This window comes from Poecilia reticulata, chromosome 7 (assembly GCF_904066995.2).
Source record: "Poecilia reticulata chromosome 7, P_reticulata-male-v2, whole genome shotgun sequence".
Classification (NCBI taxonomy): domain Eukaryota; kingdom Metazoa; phylum Chordata; class Actinopteri; order Cyprinodontiformes; family Poeciliidae; genus Poecilia; species Poecilia reticulata.
This window is the reverse complement of record NC_088836.1, coordinates 21,664,401-21,685,960: the sequence shown is the minus strand read 5'-3', so window position 1 is coordinate 21,685,960 and position 21,560 is coordinate 21,664,401. Positions and strand designations below refer to the sequence as shown.

Below are 21,560 nucleotides of genomic sequence, written 5' to 3'. Positions count from 1 at the left end.
GACAAGACCGTTACTTTCACATTTTCAAATGAAATAGCCTGCAGAACAAAAAGTGAACATTAAAAAATAAACCTTTAACGCAGTGTGTACATCATTGTAATTATTTTAAAATGTGATTACAAACGTAACTTGTCAAAAGTTGAAAAAGCTCATAAATCTACAATTCAAGCAACGAATGTTTGATTGTCAACATCTGAGACCTCAAACATGTTTTTGACGACATGTTTGAATATTGTACCACACAGAAAGAAGACACCAAAAGAAATGACTGCCAATTAACACAAATACATTCAAAAGTTGTGTTTTTTTCGCTTGGATCCACTCACCAGCAGAATTTCAATACAACCCAGTATATACATGGCCCCAGCAAAGGTGGTTCCCAGGTAGAAACAAATCCCCACAGCTCCACCGAACTCTGGCCCCAGGGAGCGAGAGATCATGTAATACGACCCACCGGCTGTGGGTCAAAACATACACTGGATTCAGGGTTCTGATCTGTCACACTCATTAAGACAATCCTTTGCAGGGGTATTCATACCCTTGTTTGAATAAGTATTTCTCATTAGTCGTAGTACTACCCCAAACTTGAATATACGTTATTGGGATTTCATCTTCAAGACACCACACAAGTACCTTTCACCTGCACATTTTCTATAGACTTTGATAATTTTCCCGATAAGCTTCCTTGTCCCTGCTGAAGAAAAATCCCCACAGCATGACGCTGTCACCACTATGTTTTATGGTAGGGACGGTGTGTTTGGGTTTGTGTGCAGTGTCAGATACAGCGGTTCCAGACAGGTAAAAAAGTAAAATTTTTTTCTCATCTGACCAAAGCACATTATTGCACGTGTCTTTTGTTTCTTGGGTTCCTAAACACTCTTCTTCCCTATAGTTGCAGTTGTGTCAAACTTGTTTAATTTCTGAAAGATGGACTGAATCTCAAACAGATGTTCAAAGCTTGGGACACTGTTTTATAACCTAATCTGTGGGATGTGTTCTTTTAGGTGTTCTTGATGTTGTTAGTTCAATAATGTTCTTTGAAAATGCCCATATCCGAACAACTGGGTTTATACTAAAGTCAAATTACACACAAGGAGTTATGGTCTACTTTGCAGATAACATCCCTGAAGTTTAAGGTTGTAATGTGACATAATGTAGAAAAGCTTAAGGGACATGAATACTTTGTGAGGAGGAAGAGGAGGAAGACCCTTACCTGGTACGACTCCATTTGTTGCTATGGCACTCATAGAGATGGCTGTGAGCATGGTCTGGAAACAGCAACAGACAACAAGGAAGAACATCAAGTCAAACAGCAGACTGTCTTATTTGGTTATCGAATGGTTCAGTGGATAAATAATATCTCTGATTTGTCTCATCTGATTATCACATACATCTTTTAATTTAGTTTTACTCTTTATATTGAAGGTTTAGCACTTTGTTGAATCAATCTTCACATAATGACCTCTAAGCAGCACATATGGACACTTTGCTTTGATTTCTTCTTTTTTTTTATTTGAGTAATTTTGATAGCTAAAGCCCATCAAACCAGATGTCAGGATTCAAGTTCAACATCTGTACATTAAACTAAGAATGAATATGCCAGACAAGGACATCTGAAGATTGCACTATCAGAAAAAAAACAAAACATATATTTTTATGGACAGAAATGTATTTCCTCAAGTGTAATTAGTTTTTCTTTAAAAGAACATCTCCATCATATAACAGATGAACCATAGAATGAACATTTGAATTTTAACGCACCGTAGAGCAACACATGAAGACAATTATGAACGAGCCGAAGACTCCGCCAATCCCAACCATCCATGTCATCCGCAGGAAGAGGATCACTCCAAAAATATTCTGGATGCACGGCAAGTAGACTCCCATCAGAGTGCCGAGCTGGGGGGCCTGGAAAGCACAAATCGCAATGACAAATGGGAAAGTAAAGGGTTAAGTGCTTTCTCATTATACACATTGTAACATTTGTTGTTCTGGCCTCATACAATATGATTCTACCAAATGTGGACCATTTAATTCTGACTTTCTGTTTGCATGAAAGTACTTATTTTAACTGCTCGTTTTAAAGTCTGGATGTGCACTATCAGCTATATTCAGCAACTACTAGTTTTTCATATGAAGACTTTGAATGAGGAAACACTGACAGATATTCTATGCGTGTTTGATGCTAGAAATCTGAATACGCACAGAATTTGTGTCACAGATACTATATTTTCTAAACTGTACAATTATGGTCATAACAATGCTAATGTATGAATCATTTTACAAAATGTCAAAGAGAAGCTAAATAAAGTAAACATTTTCTATTGACATAAATATTGCTGCAGCGTTCTACCTTTGCAGGTTTTTTAGACGGCCGGGCCCCCTCCTCGTTATTCTCAGCCTCTTCGTGCTCCTTGCTGCCAGTTGGCAGGTTGGAGTAGTTGGCCAGAGAGCTGAGCAGAGAGGAGACCATGGGACTGGTATCAATCTCCTCCTAGAGCACAAAGTGACACCTGGGTGACAATATTCACTTTACATGAACAATCTGTGCTCATTTCTGAGAGCAGCCCCCACCTCAAACAGGGCCATGCTCTTGCCGTCATATTGCTGGCTCTTTTCCATATCAGAGGCTGCGCTGCTGTTGATGAAAGGACTGCTCTCTTTCGGGTGTCCATCGCCTGAAACACGAATAACATTAGCATGTGGGATGATTCTTCATTCAGTTTAGAAATACGTAGGATGTACATAGGATGTGAGCGGCGTTTTCACTGTTGTAGAAGTCCCACTAAAAGAGTTTTTATATGTTCTTCACCTGTCTAGAATATTCAGTCAGAAAAATTATTTATAAGCATCATGGTCTTTTCGTTTGGATCCACTCAAATGCTTAGGATTTGTTTCTAAGCATTATTTATAAGCAATACAATCAGGTACTTAATAATTTGTTAAAAGTCTATATGGCATGGATGTAGCTTTAGCATAATTTGTCAAAGGGTGTCAGGTTAAAATAATAAATTTTCATGTGGACAAACTTTCAAACCTTGGAGAAAGTATTCCTGCAAGAGTCCCAAAGTAGAGTCAGACAACACGCCACCACATAATATTAAACACATCAGTGACAATGCTTTACACCAACTGTGTTGATTATATTTGATGAGACAAGAAATGCTGTTAATGTTTTAGAAAGTGCCACTTCAGTTAGTTGTTCCTTCCAAAGTGACTCAAGATTAAACTACGGGATAACATATAACATAATACTTTAAGAAAGCTTTGACTCAACACATTGTTAAGAAGGTTAAAACTGACTTAATGAAAAATAACTGTGAATCTCCAACAGTAAATTAATTGAGTTGATAAACATGCACAGAATTTACGTCAACTTGCTATTTCAGGCCCGTTGGTTTAAGAGCAGAAGGGATTTTAGAACAAGTAGTAGACTAGTTAGTGAAACCAGATCCTTGCTCTGATCGAGGAGATGTCTGTGACCAGAATCTCATCAAAACCATACAGAAGTAATTATTCATGACCTCGCTGAACTCCTCCCTCATCCGAGTTTTTGCCTGTGTGACCGCCAGAGCCACATTCATTGAGTCTTTATCATAGAGAATACTGTTCAAAAGGCAAAACAGGGACACAAGCAAAGAGTACCTAATAAAATGGCCAGTGACAAAAACCCCCACAAATAAGACATTCCACCTCATTATTCAGTGCAATGGTATTTTATTCATAAAAGCCATTTGACATTTTGTAGTTGAGTAACATCTGGCCGCTCACAGCAGCGTAGCCAAGTCACCTCTTGAATTCCCAAAGCTGTAGCAGTATTACACACTAATCTCTAAAGTAAAGAGGAAAGACAAATGCCAGCCAAACTGCTCTGACGCAGGTGGTAATCCTGTAAACCACGGATGGTTCTACAAAACACACATAGCCCGTCAAACATATTTTTTATTTTGAAAAACTTTTTTTTACCTCTAGTAGCATTTCTAGCATTTTGATCGGCAAAAGAATAATTCTCGAAAGTGTGAAAAAATACATGACGATAGATGCTTTTCCCTTTGTAACAAGATCCACAATGGGTTTTATTTTGAGCAAGTGTGCTGTAATCCCGCAGAACACTGCTCTGCTTTCTAAATCTGCATTTTAACCTCACCCCTGCTCTTAGCTTTGAATAAAATCTGCTTTCGAAAGAATCAACTTAACAATGCTTTATTAAATGCCTGCGTGCTTGTTTGAGCCGAAACATCAATGAGAGGGCGGGATAAAAACGTCCAGTCTCTGATCTCATCACCATATGACTTGTTTTCTGTATGTCAGGAAGTGAGAAGGTCCAGCTCATCTGTGCTGCCTCATTTAGTTATCATGAAATGACGAGTGACCAGTTTTAGATGAAAGACATTTATTTGTCATGCATTACTCAAAATGTTTATATTCATAAAGTGAAGGCTTTTGTCACTCACTACATTATATTATCTTTATTATTTATAATTGTATTTTTCTGACAATGCAAATGCTTCCTATTACAGACCACTACACACTGTCAAATTAAGTCCTTCTAACTGCATGATGAAAAATGTAAAGCGTCAGATTTATTTCTATAAAGATGCTAAAATGATCAAACAGACCTATTCCCATCAGCGTCTTAATCCTAAAAGGTTGGCTGCCTGTGCGCATGAGAGTGGGAGAGAAAAGTAAATCTGATGGGACTTTATAGATCCCTCTTTTATCCCATAACTGTCTTTCAAGCATTATTCTTCAAAATCATTATTTTTGTCCAGTACTGTGGGTGATTTGTTCCGTATCCACAAGTCTCAAAATGTATTAAAAAAAAGGGTCAACTCAATATTTCCTGTAAAAAAATCTTGTTCAAAAACAGAAAATTCCCAAAAGTTAAAAACTCATCCAAGGAACCCATGAGCTAAATGAATAAGTGACAAACTTTAAGTGTTTGTTCAGATTTTATAACAAAGTCTGAACTACAACACATAGAAGTTATGAGTAATTGTTTGATATCAAGTAATTATCCCTCTCCTTTGAGGGGATAAATGAATCCTCTGGGCTGCATGGTGCTGCACTTGGTAGCACTGCTGCTTTGCAGCAAGAAAGTCCTGACTTTGAGTCCAGGCCTGCAGTCTTTCTGCCTGGAAATTAGATGTTTTCTCCATGCCTGCGTGGGTTCTCCCCTGATAGACTCTGACTTATCTTAAGTTCACAATTGCCATCGCTTACAAATAATCTAATTAACTTTTAATGAGGTTCAGCTGCAACAGTGATTTGTTCATTTGCACCAGTTGTCTAAAGCCAGAGTTTACAGATGTAAATGATTAAAATGGTCTAAGTCATGGGTAGGCAATCCTGGTCCTGGAGGGCCGGTGGCCTGCAACTCTTAGATGTCTCCCTGGTCCAACGCGCTTGAATCCTACAGCTGAATCTCCTCCTAAGTGCAGTCAGGTTCTCCAGAGTGCTGCTAACGACCTCATTATTTGACTCAGGTGTGTTGAAGTTGAGACACATCTAAAAGTTGCAGGAGACCGTCCCTCGAGGTCTGGAGTCACCCACCCCTGGTCTAAGTGAACAAAGGTATCATTCAGAAGAGAAGCACAAAAAAAATCATCATGGGAAAGTGAAGGCAATCACGAAAAGTTGAAGAAAATATGGAACTTCTTTATTTATTTTTACATGCTGCTTTAGTAGAGAAGCTTCTGTGTGTACATTCATGTAAAAACTCCACCGAACTGGGATTCCTCGATTTTTGAGACCACCTCTTATTTGAGAGGGAAGCGACACTTCATCCTCCTCCATCGAACCTCATAAGTGTATTTGTGCTCCTTGAATGGAAAACTATATAATACCTCTGGATGTTGTGTTTCCTACTCCTGAGAACAAAACGTTGTTAAAAACAAGATTCTTATAAAATATACCCAGACATCATATTTGGATGAAGGATTTGTGGCATTTGTTGTTTGTCTGAAAGCCACAACCTTTAGAAATCCTCTAATGCAGAAAATACCAGCTTTCCCTTTAGCGACTAATGGGAAGAACCCCAATAATGTGAAATACAGCTCAGAGTCCCTTTGTGCAGCACGTTTACAAGCATTTCATTACTGCAAAAGCTTTGAGGAGCCAAACTCAAACAAACAATGATAATTTGTGCAGTTTACAATAATGGTAAAAGAAAAGCAAAGAATGTCATAGTTTGGTATTAAGTTGGACCCAATAGCAGACAGAATCTGAGGTAGAAGGTGAAATGAAAGTCCTCTTACAACTAATATATAAAACTTACAAAGTGGCACGAAGGGAACTGTGAAGTCAGCCCTGATAAGAGACAGGTGGCTGATTGGAAACAGGTCTGCACTTGTGTGGGAAGGCGTAACAGGCTGAGGAAGGGAGACTATTAAACATGAGGGAAGCTGCAGAGGACATTCACAAACTATAAACCCAAAGAAAATAGATTCCAGGGAAACTAAATTCAAACACACAAAGAACAAAATGCAGGAATAAACAAAGAAATTAACTAATACGGAAGCACCTCTAAGCTGACATAAATGAACTCCAATAAAATAAAATTACGGTGAAATATTTGGGTTTCTTTGCATTAAAAGTAGCTTTACTTAACTGTAGGCCTGATCTGTAGTCTTGCTTTATTGCAATGTTTATTGCTCACTTTTGCCCTGAAATGCTAGAAAGACTTGACTCCCTGCAGACGTCTATCCCTGCTTTAAAAGGAAGTCATCCAGTCTATCACCTGAGGCCATACAAAATCATCTCCATCTGTCCTAGGATTTTAGCTTGAATTCATAACTGACTCATAAAATAACCTAAAGCTTGCTGAGCACTCATGGAAGTTTTTTTTTTTTTTTTCCAGAAGTTGCATCCTGGAGAAACACAGAAGTCTCCACATTCAAAATATCATGTAATGAAATAAAAAAGGAATATTTTTTACCTTTAATTAAACAATTGAAAAAAAATTCAACAAAGGCGTTAAAAATATTAAAGAATAACTCATGTTGTAAAGCAAATTCAAAAGAACTATTTCAAATATGATCAAATAAGGAAAGAAAGATGAATTTCACAACATACAAGTAAAACAGGATTAAATAAAAGACGTTAAAGAGCATAGCATGTCATCCATTCTGGGTCCATGACCTTCAATGCAGTATTGGGATCCTGTCGTCTGATCACCTTAGACAAGGCCCCCACATCTTGACAGACTGGTCTCCACTACGCTGTGTGTTCAGCCCCCCGGGGCTCCCATTCAGTCCTGCAACACCATCATAATGTCTTTCAATGACACCCCACTGCAGACTCAATGTTGGGAATGGTCTGACCCGCAGCTACAACTCTGCAGAGTTGATTTAAAAAAAGGCCCAGCAGAAACATATTTTGACTCTTCATAATAATGAAAAAAGAAACTACGTCTCTCAAAAGCAGCTGGCGACATACTGCCAAAGTTACATTGAAAGCAGCCGCACAGCAGCCAAGATGTTGGGTATGACAAACAAAAGCTTTCATTATGTCGAGGATTTCTCTTACACAGCAAACAGATGGAAAAAGGTACTCTGGTCAGACAAAACTCACCCAAAAAACTTCCTAGCCTATATACTGGACACTGTGTGACTGAAAACTCACATTTGATGAAACCCAATCCCAATAGTTAAACATGGTCGTGGCAGCATCAGGCTGTTGGAATCTTTTCCAAAGCAGGAACAGGCAAGTTGGTCAGAGTTGATGAGAAGATAGATGGAGGTGAATACAGGTCATTCTTGTAAGTTATAACATGTGAATGTTGAAAGGGGGTGAAAAAGTTCAAAGCCTTTTCACATTTAAAGTGGCATTCACCCAGTAAAATTAAGCTGAATTAAACAAATAGTTTTTTTACATTTTTAAAAAGTGCAACAATTTTTCGGTCAAATGTCAAACACCCTTGAACTATAAAAGTTTTAAACTGTGACTTGTGTTCAAGTCGCAAGCAATTATTCTCCACCTCATGAACTTGAAACAAAATTCAGCTGCACTAGTATGAATTTCATGGTATTTTACACATGTATGCCTCTTATTTACAACCAAGATTTGCAATGAAGTAATGAACAACTAAAATATCAATGTACAAAAACATCAATCAAAAAGATGTGGAGAAATATGAGGAGAACCACCCCCCCGCAAATTTCTCCAAAAATTATTAAAAAAAAGACAAGACAAAAACATGTCAGCAAGGCTACTCGGCACCTAAAGAGTTTCCAAAAGGTCCTGGTTGTGTTCTGCAACAATCTCTTGTATGTGACACATAGTAAGACTGAAGGGAATCTTCTCAAATCACTCCCAGGCCGCCAAAAATGTGCTAAAGATCAACAGTGAACATGGAGACTCAACCCAGAAGTATTGTGCCCTGATGAACCTGAGTCACCACAGGCCAGTCACCGTGACCACTGCTTCAGGTTCAAGTCACCCAAAACGCAACACCTGCAGGTCATCCGTTAGAATTATGTAAAACTTTCAACTGCCTCAACAGGACATCCTCAACCTACATCTGCCATTTAAAATCTTATGTGAAGGATGAAGACAGAGACCTGTTCTTCAATGAAACATGCAAGCCCGGCTAAAACCTCCCAGTGTTTTATGGTCTGATGAAATCAAATACAAAGTAAACAAACACCACCAGTTTGTTTACTGGTGGTGTGCAAAAAAGTAATGGAACGCTAAAGAAATATGGTGGTGGCAGCTTCATGCACTGGAGTAACTTTTCTTGACCTCTTGGATAGTTAGCTTGAAATAGAGGCCAAATAAAACAATAAAATATGTTTCAAGATACAAACACTTGGAAAATAACCTTTGTATCTCAATCAAAAGATTGTTTCAATGTACATTTTGAAAGTTAATACCCAGTTTGACCACCAGGTGATTGAGCAGCTGAGCAGGAAATAGGTGGCTATTTCCCTCAGCCTCCCCCCTATCTCATTCTTACTTCCCCCAATTTAAAATGTGACAGAGCAAACCAAATAAATAAATAAATAAATAAGATTGGTCCCGCAGTCTGATAAATTGACAAAAGCATTTTCAGTGTGATTCTTTTTTAAGCACAAAATGTTTTGCTTTCCTAGTTTACAACACAATCAGGCATCTATAGCAAATGATATGTGTCAAATTAAAAAGACACAGCAATATTGTCCAGTGATCTTATACGGTGTCCTGTTTTAACATTCCTAAAAAAATTAACAGGAGTGAGTAAACTTTTCAATATCAACTTTTCCTGTTTTCTAAATACAAGCACTAAGTTTGCACATATGACTGCATCTAGTGCCAAGGTAAAAAGTATTTGCAACATTAAGCATTTTTTTTTATTGACAAACAGCTCATACTTTTCCCAGTGACAGGAAAAGTAATGTTTTTGGTATTAAGCAGTACCATATTGTACTGAATAAAAAAAAGTCCCATCTGAGATACATATTAGAACACAATCTTGAGTTTTTACAGTCAAATTCAACAATTTTATACTTTTGCATTCTAAAACCCCGCTACCATTAACTCTGTCTAGTACTTTCTTTAGGTGTGCTGTTCATGTATGAAAATGGTAAGAAGAGATCAGCTGATAAAGAGGATTTTTGCTGCAGAAGATGAAATGTTTGTACTGATGCCATGGCCGCTGTTCGGCCACATCATGCAGACGAAAGGCAGTCCAGGGTGGAGATTTGTACCCTTGATGTGACATGGTTATTAAAAAATGGACAGTTCATACCAGCTTTTTAAAGCTTAATAGGACACAGGCTCAGCGGGATTATCCAGCAGCTGCTGGAGTCCGTAGAGGAACGCTGAAATGAACTTCTTCACGTGAGAGAAAAGCACCAATCAGCTTCGCGAAACATTCATTTTCACCTCGCCCGCTGTAACCAGGAATTAAGGCTAATTCCATAAAGTGATTAATTTAATTTCATTTCATCATCTCACTCACTCTTCTGCTGCCTGTTTGTGCTTGTCAGCCTCTCGGGGGTAAAACGGGCACAAAGCTGTTTGTTAGATTTCAGAAAAACAGAACCAAGAAAAGGAAAGAATCATAAAAATTACAACTTCCACAAATGAAGCTCTGAATTATGATTTTAGGTATCCATTACACAGCTTTGGTCAACAATGAAATAGTAGAGTTTTATGTCCCATCATTGAGAGTTAACTGTTTGTATAAATGTACTGCACTCATATTATTTCTTGCAGAATGTAGACATGAAAAAAGAGTACTTTTTGAACATAGAATAACATGCAATATTATTTTTGTTGGTATTTATTGTGATAGAACATCAAACAGTGAATATATGTTAAGTGACACTGAGAATGCATGGTTTTCAAACTTTGATGTCCCTAAATAAAACTAAGTGCAACCAATCTGTATCAGAAGTTACAAATGTAATAAATCGAGTCCACTTGTGTGCAGTTTAATTTCAATATTAAGCCATCATATTAACAAAAACATCTGAGGGCCTCAGAGGTTTGTTAGATTTGTGAACAAACAACATCATAACAACCAAGGGACAGATCAAGCAGGTAAAGAAAAAGTCACAGAGATATTTAAAGTCATCATAACAAACAGAAAGACGACAACAGCAGACCCACACAAACATGGTTTTCCATCTACACCTATGAGCTGAGTAATTGGAATGAAAGGTGTTTCTGAATACGAATAAAAAACACGCTTTTCAGATGTTATTTTAAAAAAAAATTAAATGTTGTTTCGCTTCACAATTAGGCAATTCTCATAAATACAATAGTTTTCGTTTGCACATTATGATGTTGAACCCATAGTTATCCAAATGCCTGGCAAATTTAGATAATATAGTGACAGTTAATCTCATATTTATAGCAAATATGATGCAAATCTGTAACCTTTTGACCTACGAATGATTTTTAAGAGTAAAATTTATTTATAGCGTAGTCACTAAATCGGCTTTAGAAAGAATTCTGTGTCCCATGACATAAAACATCATTTGGGAAATCATTGTCTACTTTTAAGGCTCTAAATCAGTGGGATACACTTCCAACTGACTTACAACCAACAAAGCCTTGGATGTTTCTAGACTGATGCGTGAGTCAAGGTGCATGTGTGGAGTCTTTTAGGATAAAGAAATTATTGTATTGAAAATTGGTTTTAGATATTTTATGTGATTTTGACAATGCCACCGTTTGTTTGTAAACTTTTAGACAACAAATCATTTTCTGCTCCAGTTATGTACTTTTTGTATGTATAAATATTATCTGTGAATAGCTGAAGTTTGCAAATACCAAAGACAGTGCTTAAAACCGTTTATTTTATTGATTCAAACACCAAATGCACCTCACCCTGCCAAGCTAACATTCACAGTCTTTTCTATCGTTGCTCATTAGTGCTACAGCCAATCAGAGCAAAGAAAAAATAATAATGATCCTGGATTGGTTAATTGGCAAACAGACATGTCAAGTAGCATTGATCACAGGTATTTCAGCTTTGTAAGCGGCATTTTCTTTGAATATTTTAGATATGCTCAACAAAAAGAAAATCTGCAAACAGGTAAATGTGTGAATACTGGCTTGTGGATAGGCAGGGTAATTTTGACTTTAAATTATACAACTATACTAGTCTTTTTCAAGGATCTGATGATGATACAGCAGAAACATAAAACCTGAATGTGTGAGTTAAAATTTTTAATCATGTTTCTTTAACACAAAGGCTGAAATATATCCACACATCCCCACTAAAATTAGTTTCTTTGCAAGTTGCACTTCTACCTCGTTTGTGATTTCATAAATAAGCAAATATGATAATTCTGGATGGATATTTGACCTCTGTTCTTGGCAGGACTCATTTAAATATATAAGGTTTGGCCCTTTGCTTAAAACTTTGACCCAATGTGGAAATGGTTAATTTTTAAAAACACAGTCAAATATAGAGTCTGACCAAAACATAATTTTAATAGACGGCATCAAATGAAAGTTAACGTGATAGCTGAGTTCAGGCTGAATGAAGTTTTGCATTCAGGACAGCGACACAAACAAAACACACTGGTTCCTGACTGTAACGCAGAAACAAAGAACGATGCTTGGGCTGCGCAAATGTGTCAGGTGGACAATCTTCATTAATGTATGGGCAATCAGACAGATTGATTCAGATTCAAACACCACTGGATGATCTGACGACATCTGGCAAGCCGATTAAATCCATCTCAGTGAGGGCAGATGTATCAGACTAAGTTCAGCAGAACAGGCCAACATTTGCTTCTTCGCCCTGACATATTTAACAAAAATATGGCCAACAGTGTCGTTAAAGCTAACCAATTAACAGATTATTTCTCACTGTATAGAAACTGAAGTTTAATCCTGCTCATAAATTCCATTGAAGTTTAACTTTGACCTTTAATGTGGATTAAACAGATGAGATGTTGCATGTTTGATGGATAAAACTGGACATGAGGAAATTCATTTATTAATCTGCAACAGATTGTTTTGTTTGCACTTCCTTTTTTGTATGAAGCAAAATTCATCCACGGTCTATATTTACTGGAGAAGCATTAGGTTTAAAAGATTTTTTATAATTTATATTGTGTACATTATGCCTTCTAAATTTGAAAAAGTGCCCTAGTTTTAAGTATTAGGCCATTTATTTTTCATATGTCTCCATATTTCCCTGTGAAGTTGACCTGTCCACAACGTACCCTGATTTTATTTCTTTTTCAAGCAATTTGTTTAGTTTAGTTGATTAGACTTGATTATTTTTCTGTATTGAAATTTTCTGTATTTGAATTTAATTTAACCTACTTGTTTTGTTTTCTAAATTAGTTTAATTACTTTTCATCTTTTTTGACTTAATAAAATTACCTTTTCATTTCATTCATTATTTATAGTGTTACGTTTTTTTTTATTTAGTTATATTTACTGATTTGATTTAATCACATTTATTTAATTTTCATTTGAATTAAAGTATATTTATATTTAACTGACATATTTATTTATTTATTTTTACAAACAAAAATTAAGTAGCTTGTTTTGTTTACTAAAATTGACTTTAATTACTGCTATAGTAATTATGTTAAGTATTTTATAATCCAGTAATTTCCAGCTGTGTCTGCTGCTGCATCAAGTTAGGAGTTCTAGCCACTTTCATGGAAATATGAACCAAGATGGTCACTGTTTCATTTCTAACACTTTCTTTAATTCTTTAATTAGCCAGTAAAAAAAAGCTCCCCCATAGAGCTAAGGATCACCTTTCCACCAAGTTTTATTTATTCTGTTCTTGTTTTATTTTTATCTATGTGTGATCTTGGATTCAGCAACGTGTGTTCTTGCTGGGTCCACATCACAAACTTCATAAAAAAAAATCAGAGTACGACAGACATTGAAAAAAAAAGACATCACAAAAAAGCCGTTCACAGAAATAAAAATAAACAACAGTACAGATTCAGAAAACGATGAGTTAATCTCATTAGAAAAAATCTTATAAATTCAAGTTCACAATCACCATCTCATTTTGACTTTAAGTTTAACAGTGAGACAAGATTACACTGTTTACTCTCTTATCGTTTGCCTGTAGAGGGCAAACAAGTGTGTATCATCAGTGTGTCATCTCATCACTGGTTTGGTTTCATCCTATATTTACACAATACTGGGACACCTGTCGTAACTTGAAGTGAAGCTGGGTTTAAATATTAATTTATTGGCATGGGAGGATTACGGTAAAGTTCCTGCAGCTTTAAGAGAGAGTGGAAAATATAGAATAAAAAATATATCCAAAGATTCATAAAGAGAGATAGAAAAATTATGTTTTCTAGAGTAAAAAAAATATTTACAACACGTCAGTGTTAGACAAAGTAGTCACAGCTGCATCACTGTGACTTAAACTGCTCTCAGTAACTTACTCTGTAGTTCTGATATGGAACATTAAATTAAGTTTCAGCAAAATAGTCAATGGACTATTTTATTATTGCACATTTCTAGTCATACTGACCACTCAAAAAACTTTACACTAGAAAATATTCACCCATTTGCACAGGCAAACACATTTATACATGGATAAGATTGGCTAAGTGCCCAGGAGCATATTGTCATGAGACAGGAAGAAGCTGGAATTGAACCTGATTGCAAGATGTTCTACCACTGAGTTACAGTATATTTCCATTGGTTCCCACGGCATACTGTTAGGTCATTGTTAAATCATGTTTAGTTCCCTGTCTGTCATTTCTGTTTCCTTTCAAAAGTCTTGAGAAGTCAATTGTAGGCTATATAATGGTTGACAAAACAACCACACATAAAAAGGGGAGCAACACGCAGGAACTCCCAAACCAAGGTTACAAGAACAAAATGAAAGCAAAGTACCAATGATGTGTATGCAGCAGGAAAAAGACTGGTGCCTTTAAAGCTACATATATGTACTGTAATGCGGACTGAGTCTTCATTGAAGTGACATTTAAATCAATGTTTGTCTCCACTCATCTAAAATTTATCCCAAAAAATGTTTGCTGCTCTTTTTTTTATTATTGTTTTTCACACCTAAAGGAAGAAGAAAAGTCCAACTCTTGCCTGCATGTTCTATATATCTGAATCTTGTCCAAATAATCCACAACTGTCACACAGAAGCAACTCTTTAAGCTCAAACTGATTCTCCCACAACACGGCTCAGTGACACATGTTCGTCTTACATCAGTCCATGACATGTTTCGTCACTCACCCTGGCTGATGGGTCCCCCTTCTCCCTCTTCACAGTCAGTCATGTTGTTCTCCATCTCCTCTCCTCAGCAGGCTGGGGAAAAAAACTCTCAGCAGGTTGGAGCCAAAGATGAGACTTCTGCGTCCCTCCACGTATTTCTTTCCTTACTTTACAGATTTGTTTCTTTTTAATTGAAAGCTGTGCAAATTTTAAAGCTGTATCTTTGTGTGTGCGTTTTTTTTTTTTTTAATTCATTTATTTTTTGATTGTGCCTGATTTTCTCTGTCTCTCATCAGGAGGAGTCCAGAGAGACTGAGAGCCGCTGCAGGGGAGAGTGGATGCTGGTGCACGATGCCACTCACATGCACGCTCTTAGCCTCTGCGCGCCACTCACCTCCCAGTCAGTTTAAGCCTGGTGTCTACATTCATCGTGTATTCAGGAGGTTTTTAACCCGCCCGCCCCCATCTCTTCCTCTCCGTCACGATCATCTCATCATGAGAGATAGACGGAGAGAGATTGAGAGGCAGAGAGGATATGTGTCAGATCTCGGAGCGCTGCCTCCTCAGATTAAGCATCTCTTTTGATGTGCTTTTCAGACGGAAGACCGTATTGCTTTTTGTCACTGTGTGTTCATCCCTCTCTCTTTTTCTATATTGCAACATTTCTCTATTATACTCATCTTCGTGGTCTTGGCCCATTATCTGTGAACTACCTGGAGGCTACACTTTGTAACTTGGTGAACTTAGCTCTCACTGATACCCCCTGCACTGGCTGAATTGTCTGGGAGTGCAAGCCGACTCCTGGAGTGCGTGGGAGCCACTTCCCCAAAGTTTCTTATTTATTTAATATTTAGTAGTGCTTTAAAGCATTATAAGTAAATTTAGAGTGCAGTACTGGGGAACTGAACAATCTAAAACTTAATTTATTTGATTTACAGGGATTATTTTTATCTACTTGAGGAGTTCATTTTATCCAGTGAAAATGCATTATTAGATAAATGCAATATTACATTGCCTAGCAGAATTAATGAATATAGTATTTGCAATTTATCCAGCCTCATTTATCTCACTGACCTATGTTTACTGAGCTCAACTGATCCACACCACCTGCTTCACAATAAGGATGAAATGACCAAAACACTACTGGCATTTAATGGATGAAATGAAGGATTTTTTTTTTTTTTATAATCTGTGATTATTTGTTTGCTTGATGTTACATCACCATAAACTGCATGCATCTCTAGTCTGATGATCTCAGTTTGACAGCTGCTCATTTAACTAACAGAAACCAGCAACATTCCTCTCCTCCTGGGATCGACTACATCTAACTTTTCTCTGAATTAAACTTAGAGTAGACTCCAGATTTGGCATGACTGAGATTTCTCAATATGAGAAACAAAGCATTGCAAATATATTTTCATCCCTTGAGACTTTATCACATTTGATATATTACAGCCACAAATGTTTTATTTTTTGGGGGGATTTTTCTGTCATGTTTGATGGTTTATAAAACCTGGTAGATGGTAAAAATAGTTAAAAATACCTTAAATAATAACTAACAACTTAGAATAAAGAACTCAAATTTCAACTAAGTTTTCTTGTATTAATTAAAAACAAAATAACCTACACAAAGGAAAATAACAAATGGTTTTCTAAATTTCTTACCCAACATATCTAAAAAGGTGTCTTTTAATTTGGCACCATTCCCTCTGACGTTTCCTCTATGAATATGTTTATCTTAGTAATACAGTCCGTGCAAAGGGATGAGAGGTTTGTTTGAGATCATTACTGAACAAACAGCATCACTGAGGTCACGGAACAAAGGAGACAAGGGGGGAGGCAACTTTGGAGGAGCTGCAGAGATCTACAGCTCAGGTGAAAGAATATTTTCTCTTCTCATTAACTATCAATCATAAGCTCCAACATTCTGACCTTTAAGGAAGAAAGACAAGTAGCCATTAAAAAAAATAGCAAAACACAAAAGCAACACAAAAAGTAAAACAAGCTTCTGCCTAAAGCCACACAGCAAATATGCAGTCAAAACCTGATTATTATATTGACCATATTTTAGTTTGTTTACACTGGTATTTTAATTATTTCTCTTTGGTAATGAACTTAAAGTGTTTGAGGTTGGAAGAGCTACTTACCATCACCCTCATCTTTATCTACCTCCACAGAGGTACAATTAATTTTGATCTTAACTCTAAACCACGTAAAACACGACTTTTACTTTGAAAAAATTTGAGGGCTTTACTTTGAAAGGCTAACAGAATCACTTCCTGCAGATCAACCTGTAATAAAAATGAGACTTTTATTCTAAATAAACTTTAGTTTGAAAAGCTGGCAGCATTTTTATAATGTTGTCAGCAATGAAATACTGAAAATCTTTTCTGAAGTATTTCTAAAACTTTTATTTGTAAGTCTAAATGATTTCCCTGTTTGCTTGTTTAGGCTCATTAGGGATTGTTGCTACTCTACCAAGGTAAGTAGGACTGAATCTTCCTTTGAAACTCAGCTGTGAGTTGAACGTTAGACTGAGCTTGTGGCACTGGGAGCACCACAAACATCAAACGTTCATGTTAATCTAACTCGCTGTTCTCCTGCCCTGTCAGTGAGAGTGGGTTGTTGGCTGCACTTTGATTGGCAGAAAGCCTGAGAGCCATCTTCATCTGGGCCAAGCGGCTTTAGGTCTTAACCCGCAGGCTCCTCCCTCCTCGCCTGCTGCTGCTGCTGCTGCTACACATGTGGCTCTGACTACCACAGCTCTCAAACTCAATCATCCTGGTTGCCGGTTTTACAAAAGCATGCAAGTGCATGCTGCTTCTCAATATTTTCCTTTTTAAGGTAGTGAAAAAGGAAAAAAAAAAAAAAAGCATACACTGGAATGCGCATGAGCACACCTACAGACACCCTGGAGTGAACTTCCTGGTTGCCTAATCCCACAGATTAAGGCCATGGAGTGCTGGGATAAAATCCGCATCTTCCTTTTCCTGATTGAGCTCAATTCTCAGTGCTTTCAGTCAACTCCTGTGGTTGCAACGCATAAAAAAAATTATACCTATTGTCTCACCAAATAATTATGGATCCTTATAATTGTGTTATAAGAAAGTTCGTTTGAGGATAAATAAAGCAAAACAAAAACAAAAAACAAAGCAAAACAAAAACTGATATCAAGACACGGACCAATAATAATTAAGCGTTAAATAACACAAAGACTGGAGATTATGAAGGTGCATAATAGTGATATCAGGATAGGTGTGATGATCATAATTAAAAACTTGAAGTAGGGTGGAGGAATTTATAAGCAACTAAGGGAATCTGCTGGCTGAGAATTGTTGAGTGAAATTAATCAAAACTATCCAAAGAAATACTTAAACCAAGCAAAATTATAAAAACAGATTCCATTCAAAACACAAAAATCCAAATATTATTTCAGTCTGTCCAGTGCTGTCATCTTAAGAAAGAGAGATTTTACTCAAAAATAAACACAGCATATAATTATCTTCTTAATCCTCCACATTGATAATAAAGAACTTAACATAACTCCTAAAGATTGGACACACAATAATCTTTAACTTTTTCACTTTTGTAAGATGCAACCAGAAACTTTGGTGTATTATTTGATGACTTTATATTACAGGACAAAAAAAAAACACACACACAAAGTAAGTAGTATGAGGTGGAAAGGAGTGGAAACATGGTCTCCAAAATGCTAAAAAGATATATGCATGGTGGGCTTTTCATGTGAAACCAATTCAATTAAAAAATGCTTTTAGGGAAAATTAAATGTTGTCATAACACACATTGAACAAGTATTTTCAAAGAGCTGTTGTCTATGGTGCTGCTGTGGGCAGGAAGGACCTCTGGTAGCAGTCAGTCTTGCAACAAATCTGAAGAAACCTCTGACTGAAGACTGTTACAACATGAGGATGGATACGATTTATAGAAAATGAAAAACTGCCAAATTTGTGGAAATTCAGTATGACTACTCTATTAAAAAAATGCATTATTTTAAAGCATGTCTTTATTGATGAACATTTATTATCGGATTCATTACAGAAGGTTCAGAGACTCAGATTTCAGGTTGGAAACTCCTAGTCTCTAATAATGTTATATATTAAAATGCCTGTTTGATGAAAACCTCTTTACTTTATATTTCAAATATCTTCCTGCAAAACCTCTTCAGGTTCATCAAGTTCTTCCTAATCCACCACTACTTTATTTTAAACTTAAGTGACTATTGATGCTACTCAACAGTAGAGCATAACTTGTAGTGTACATGCAGGATCAATAGATGGGTTGCTGTTGGCCACGTCACTTGTTCAAACAGACAGAAGACGGGACGAGTCTAGAGCATGTAAGCTCGACCATCAAGATCCAAACCAGCAGCTGAATGAATGAGCGGCAACATGCCATTTGAGTTGCTAATACTCTGACAGTAATAGCTTCAGTGATACATTTGTTAATCGCTTATGTCTCTGTCCTCAAACGTACCTCATCAAACCAATGTCAACTCCTCCAAAAATATTACAGATTGATTTGCTGTCGTCAGCAAGTTATTTTTTTTCCCCCCAATCAAATTGGCTAAGCAGTTTAGCAGGGAAAAAAGTCAAATGGTGTAATCCCTTTTAGCGGTGAAATCCTCTCAGAATGATGACATGTTGTAGCTTGTCTGAGGGATCAGTGACTGGCTGGAGCTGAAAACACTGCCGGCACAGAAGGATAAGAGAATATGAAGAGATTTATGCACAGGCATTTAGAGACGCTCAACAAGTTGAAGGTTTTTAATGAAAGGAATTAAATTAATTCAACCTTGTTTATCAATGAATTTATTCCTCTTGGTTTAAGAAAGTGGTTTTCAGGCAAATTTTAAACCACAGAACCAAGAACTTTGAATTTAGGAAATGTGACAAGAATCTCTCCAAGATTAATAAATAAGGTAAAAGGAGTGTCAGTTTTGGGGGAAAATCTGCTTTTGTTTATACTTTACTACATGTTGGGGAATTATGTATTCCCTTCTCAATAATAATAATAATAATAATAATAATAATAATAATAATAATAATAATAATAATAAAAACCTTTATTGATATTAGCTAATTGCTGGTCAGATCTTTGGTATTTTGACATGGACTTTTTGGAGATGAGTTCCAAATATCTGAAGTTGGACAAACTTTATGCCATCACCATAATCTTTAGATTTCCCACGAGATTCAAGTTGCTACACTGAAATTTTTACTGCCCTGGTCTGGCCACCCTTACGAAAATTTTCTGGGGGCGGGCAGAAAACTTTCATCAATGTAGCCTTAGAACACATCCTACATTTAACTAAAATATTATAAATTACAAGATGTTTACATTTTATGTGGAAAAATGTAACCTTCTAACTTTCAAGAAAGTGATAAACCAAGAGAAATGTCTCCCCCCAAAAAATGACACCTTGGACTTGACACACAGAAATAAGTTTGGAAATCCTAACAGAAAACAGAAATAAATTCCATCTTTTGTGTCACATGACCTCAGTCTCTCTCTCTTTTTTGACACGTCCAGTCTTGACAGAAAAGGCAAACAATATAGTGGGCCTGATTACCTGCCTGTCTTTTTGTCGAGGTGACGGGGTTCAGTGCTGTTGCACAAGTCACACCTGACTGACCGCTTCACCGCAGCCAAAAAGAAGATCCCAGTTACAGCCAATGACCGTCACCCCTCACTCGCCCACAAAGCCAAGGGACACAACCCCACCAGAACAATGATACCACCACCTGTCAAAAACACACGCAGAGGCCGCCTCACTCGGAGTGAATTGTGGGGCCCTGTGCAACCCATCCCTGGCAGAGACCCTGCCCCCACCTGGCTGCTGTCTCTTCAAGTAATAAAGTAAATGTGTCCATTACATCAACAAGTGGATCTTCCTCCAGCTTAATACGGAAAATGTACCAAAAGTTACATCTCTAAATTGGATTGAGTATTTCCCCTTCCTAAAAAAAAAAAGAGCAATGGTTTAAAAAGCTAGAGTAATTCCTCTGACACGCACCCAGGCCTTTATGATCTGCATGGGCATTTTTTACTGCAAGCCTGCTGGTTGGGATTCAGTTACACAGTGAAACACTCCTGCTGATTTGTCTAATAGCCAACAGATGGCGACACAGACTGGTCTGGTTATACTTACAGATCTTATAATATATATTTTTCTATTTGAGCCGTTTCTTTTCAGTGATTATTAAATGCAACTCACTGAGGTTTAGTCTAAAGTGTTGTAGTGGTATATAACATTCCCTACCTCCATTGTTATTTTGTATTATAAAATATTATTTTATTTTTCTGAATTCTTTAAAACTCTCGCTCCCTGCAGTTTCTGTTTTGAGAATTTCACTGTTCTGTAATGAAGACAGCCTGCTGGAATATAAATTTGAACATTCATCCGGGGGGACGTGGTGGTAATGGGCCTGGCGTGGCTGCAGTTGTAACATGAGTTACCACCGAAACTGTGAGAAACCAAGAGAGAAACCTTCTCATCTCTGTGTCCCGCTGTGTTATGACAAGTCTCAAAGATACTTTCTATGTGCCAGCAGGAAACCATTTTATTACATTGTGGGAAAAATAAAGTCACAGATAAAGATGTTACTATGTACAATAAAGCCTTCTTTCTGTTCTTTATTTCCTTGTCCTCTAATTTGCATCTTCTCAAAAGTACTCTAAAGTATATTTGCCAGTACTTGTTATGATCATGACAGAGATAAAACAGTATTGTATTATGTTAAGAGAAAGCACTATAAATGCAGTTTCGTTGCCTTAAAAAATAATTCACATGCCTAGAATTTCTTCACATTTTGCTACACCGGAAACACAAAATGTAACGGGATTACATTTTGTAATCATGACAAATCATGATTACAAAATGCCATGA

General features: G+C 36.8%; 1 protein-coding gene across 4 annotated transcripts in view; it reads right to left on the bottom strand.

The window, feature by feature from the left end:
• The window catches only part of slc12a5b (solute carrier family 12 member 5b), a 34,940-nt gene extending 14,934 nt beyond the window's left edge, over positions 1-20,006 (bottom strand). For 3 of the 4 annotated variants that reach the window (XM_008414020.3, XM_008414021.3, XM_008414022.3), the window contains exons 1-6: positions 14,675-19,174; positions 2,575-2,678; positions 2,354-2,494; positions 1,762-1,908; positions 1,214-1,268; positions 327-457 (exon numbers count right to left, since the gene is read on the bottom strand). In XM_008414020.3, the coding sequence (XP_008412242.2) occupies positions 327-457; positions 1,214-1,268; positions 1,762-1,908; positions 2,354-2,494; positions 2,575-2,678; positions 14,675-14,729 (633 nt within the window). In that variant the 5' untranslated portion in view covers positions 14,730-19,174. Of the gene's footprint in view, positions 1-326; positions 458-1,213; positions 1,269-1,761; positions 1,909-2,353; positions 2,495-2,574; positions 2,679-14,674 lie in introns of all 4 variants that reach the window. The other variant, XM_008414023.3, reaches the window with a different exon arrangement.
• Positions 20,007-21,560: the final 1,554 nt, after the last annotated feature.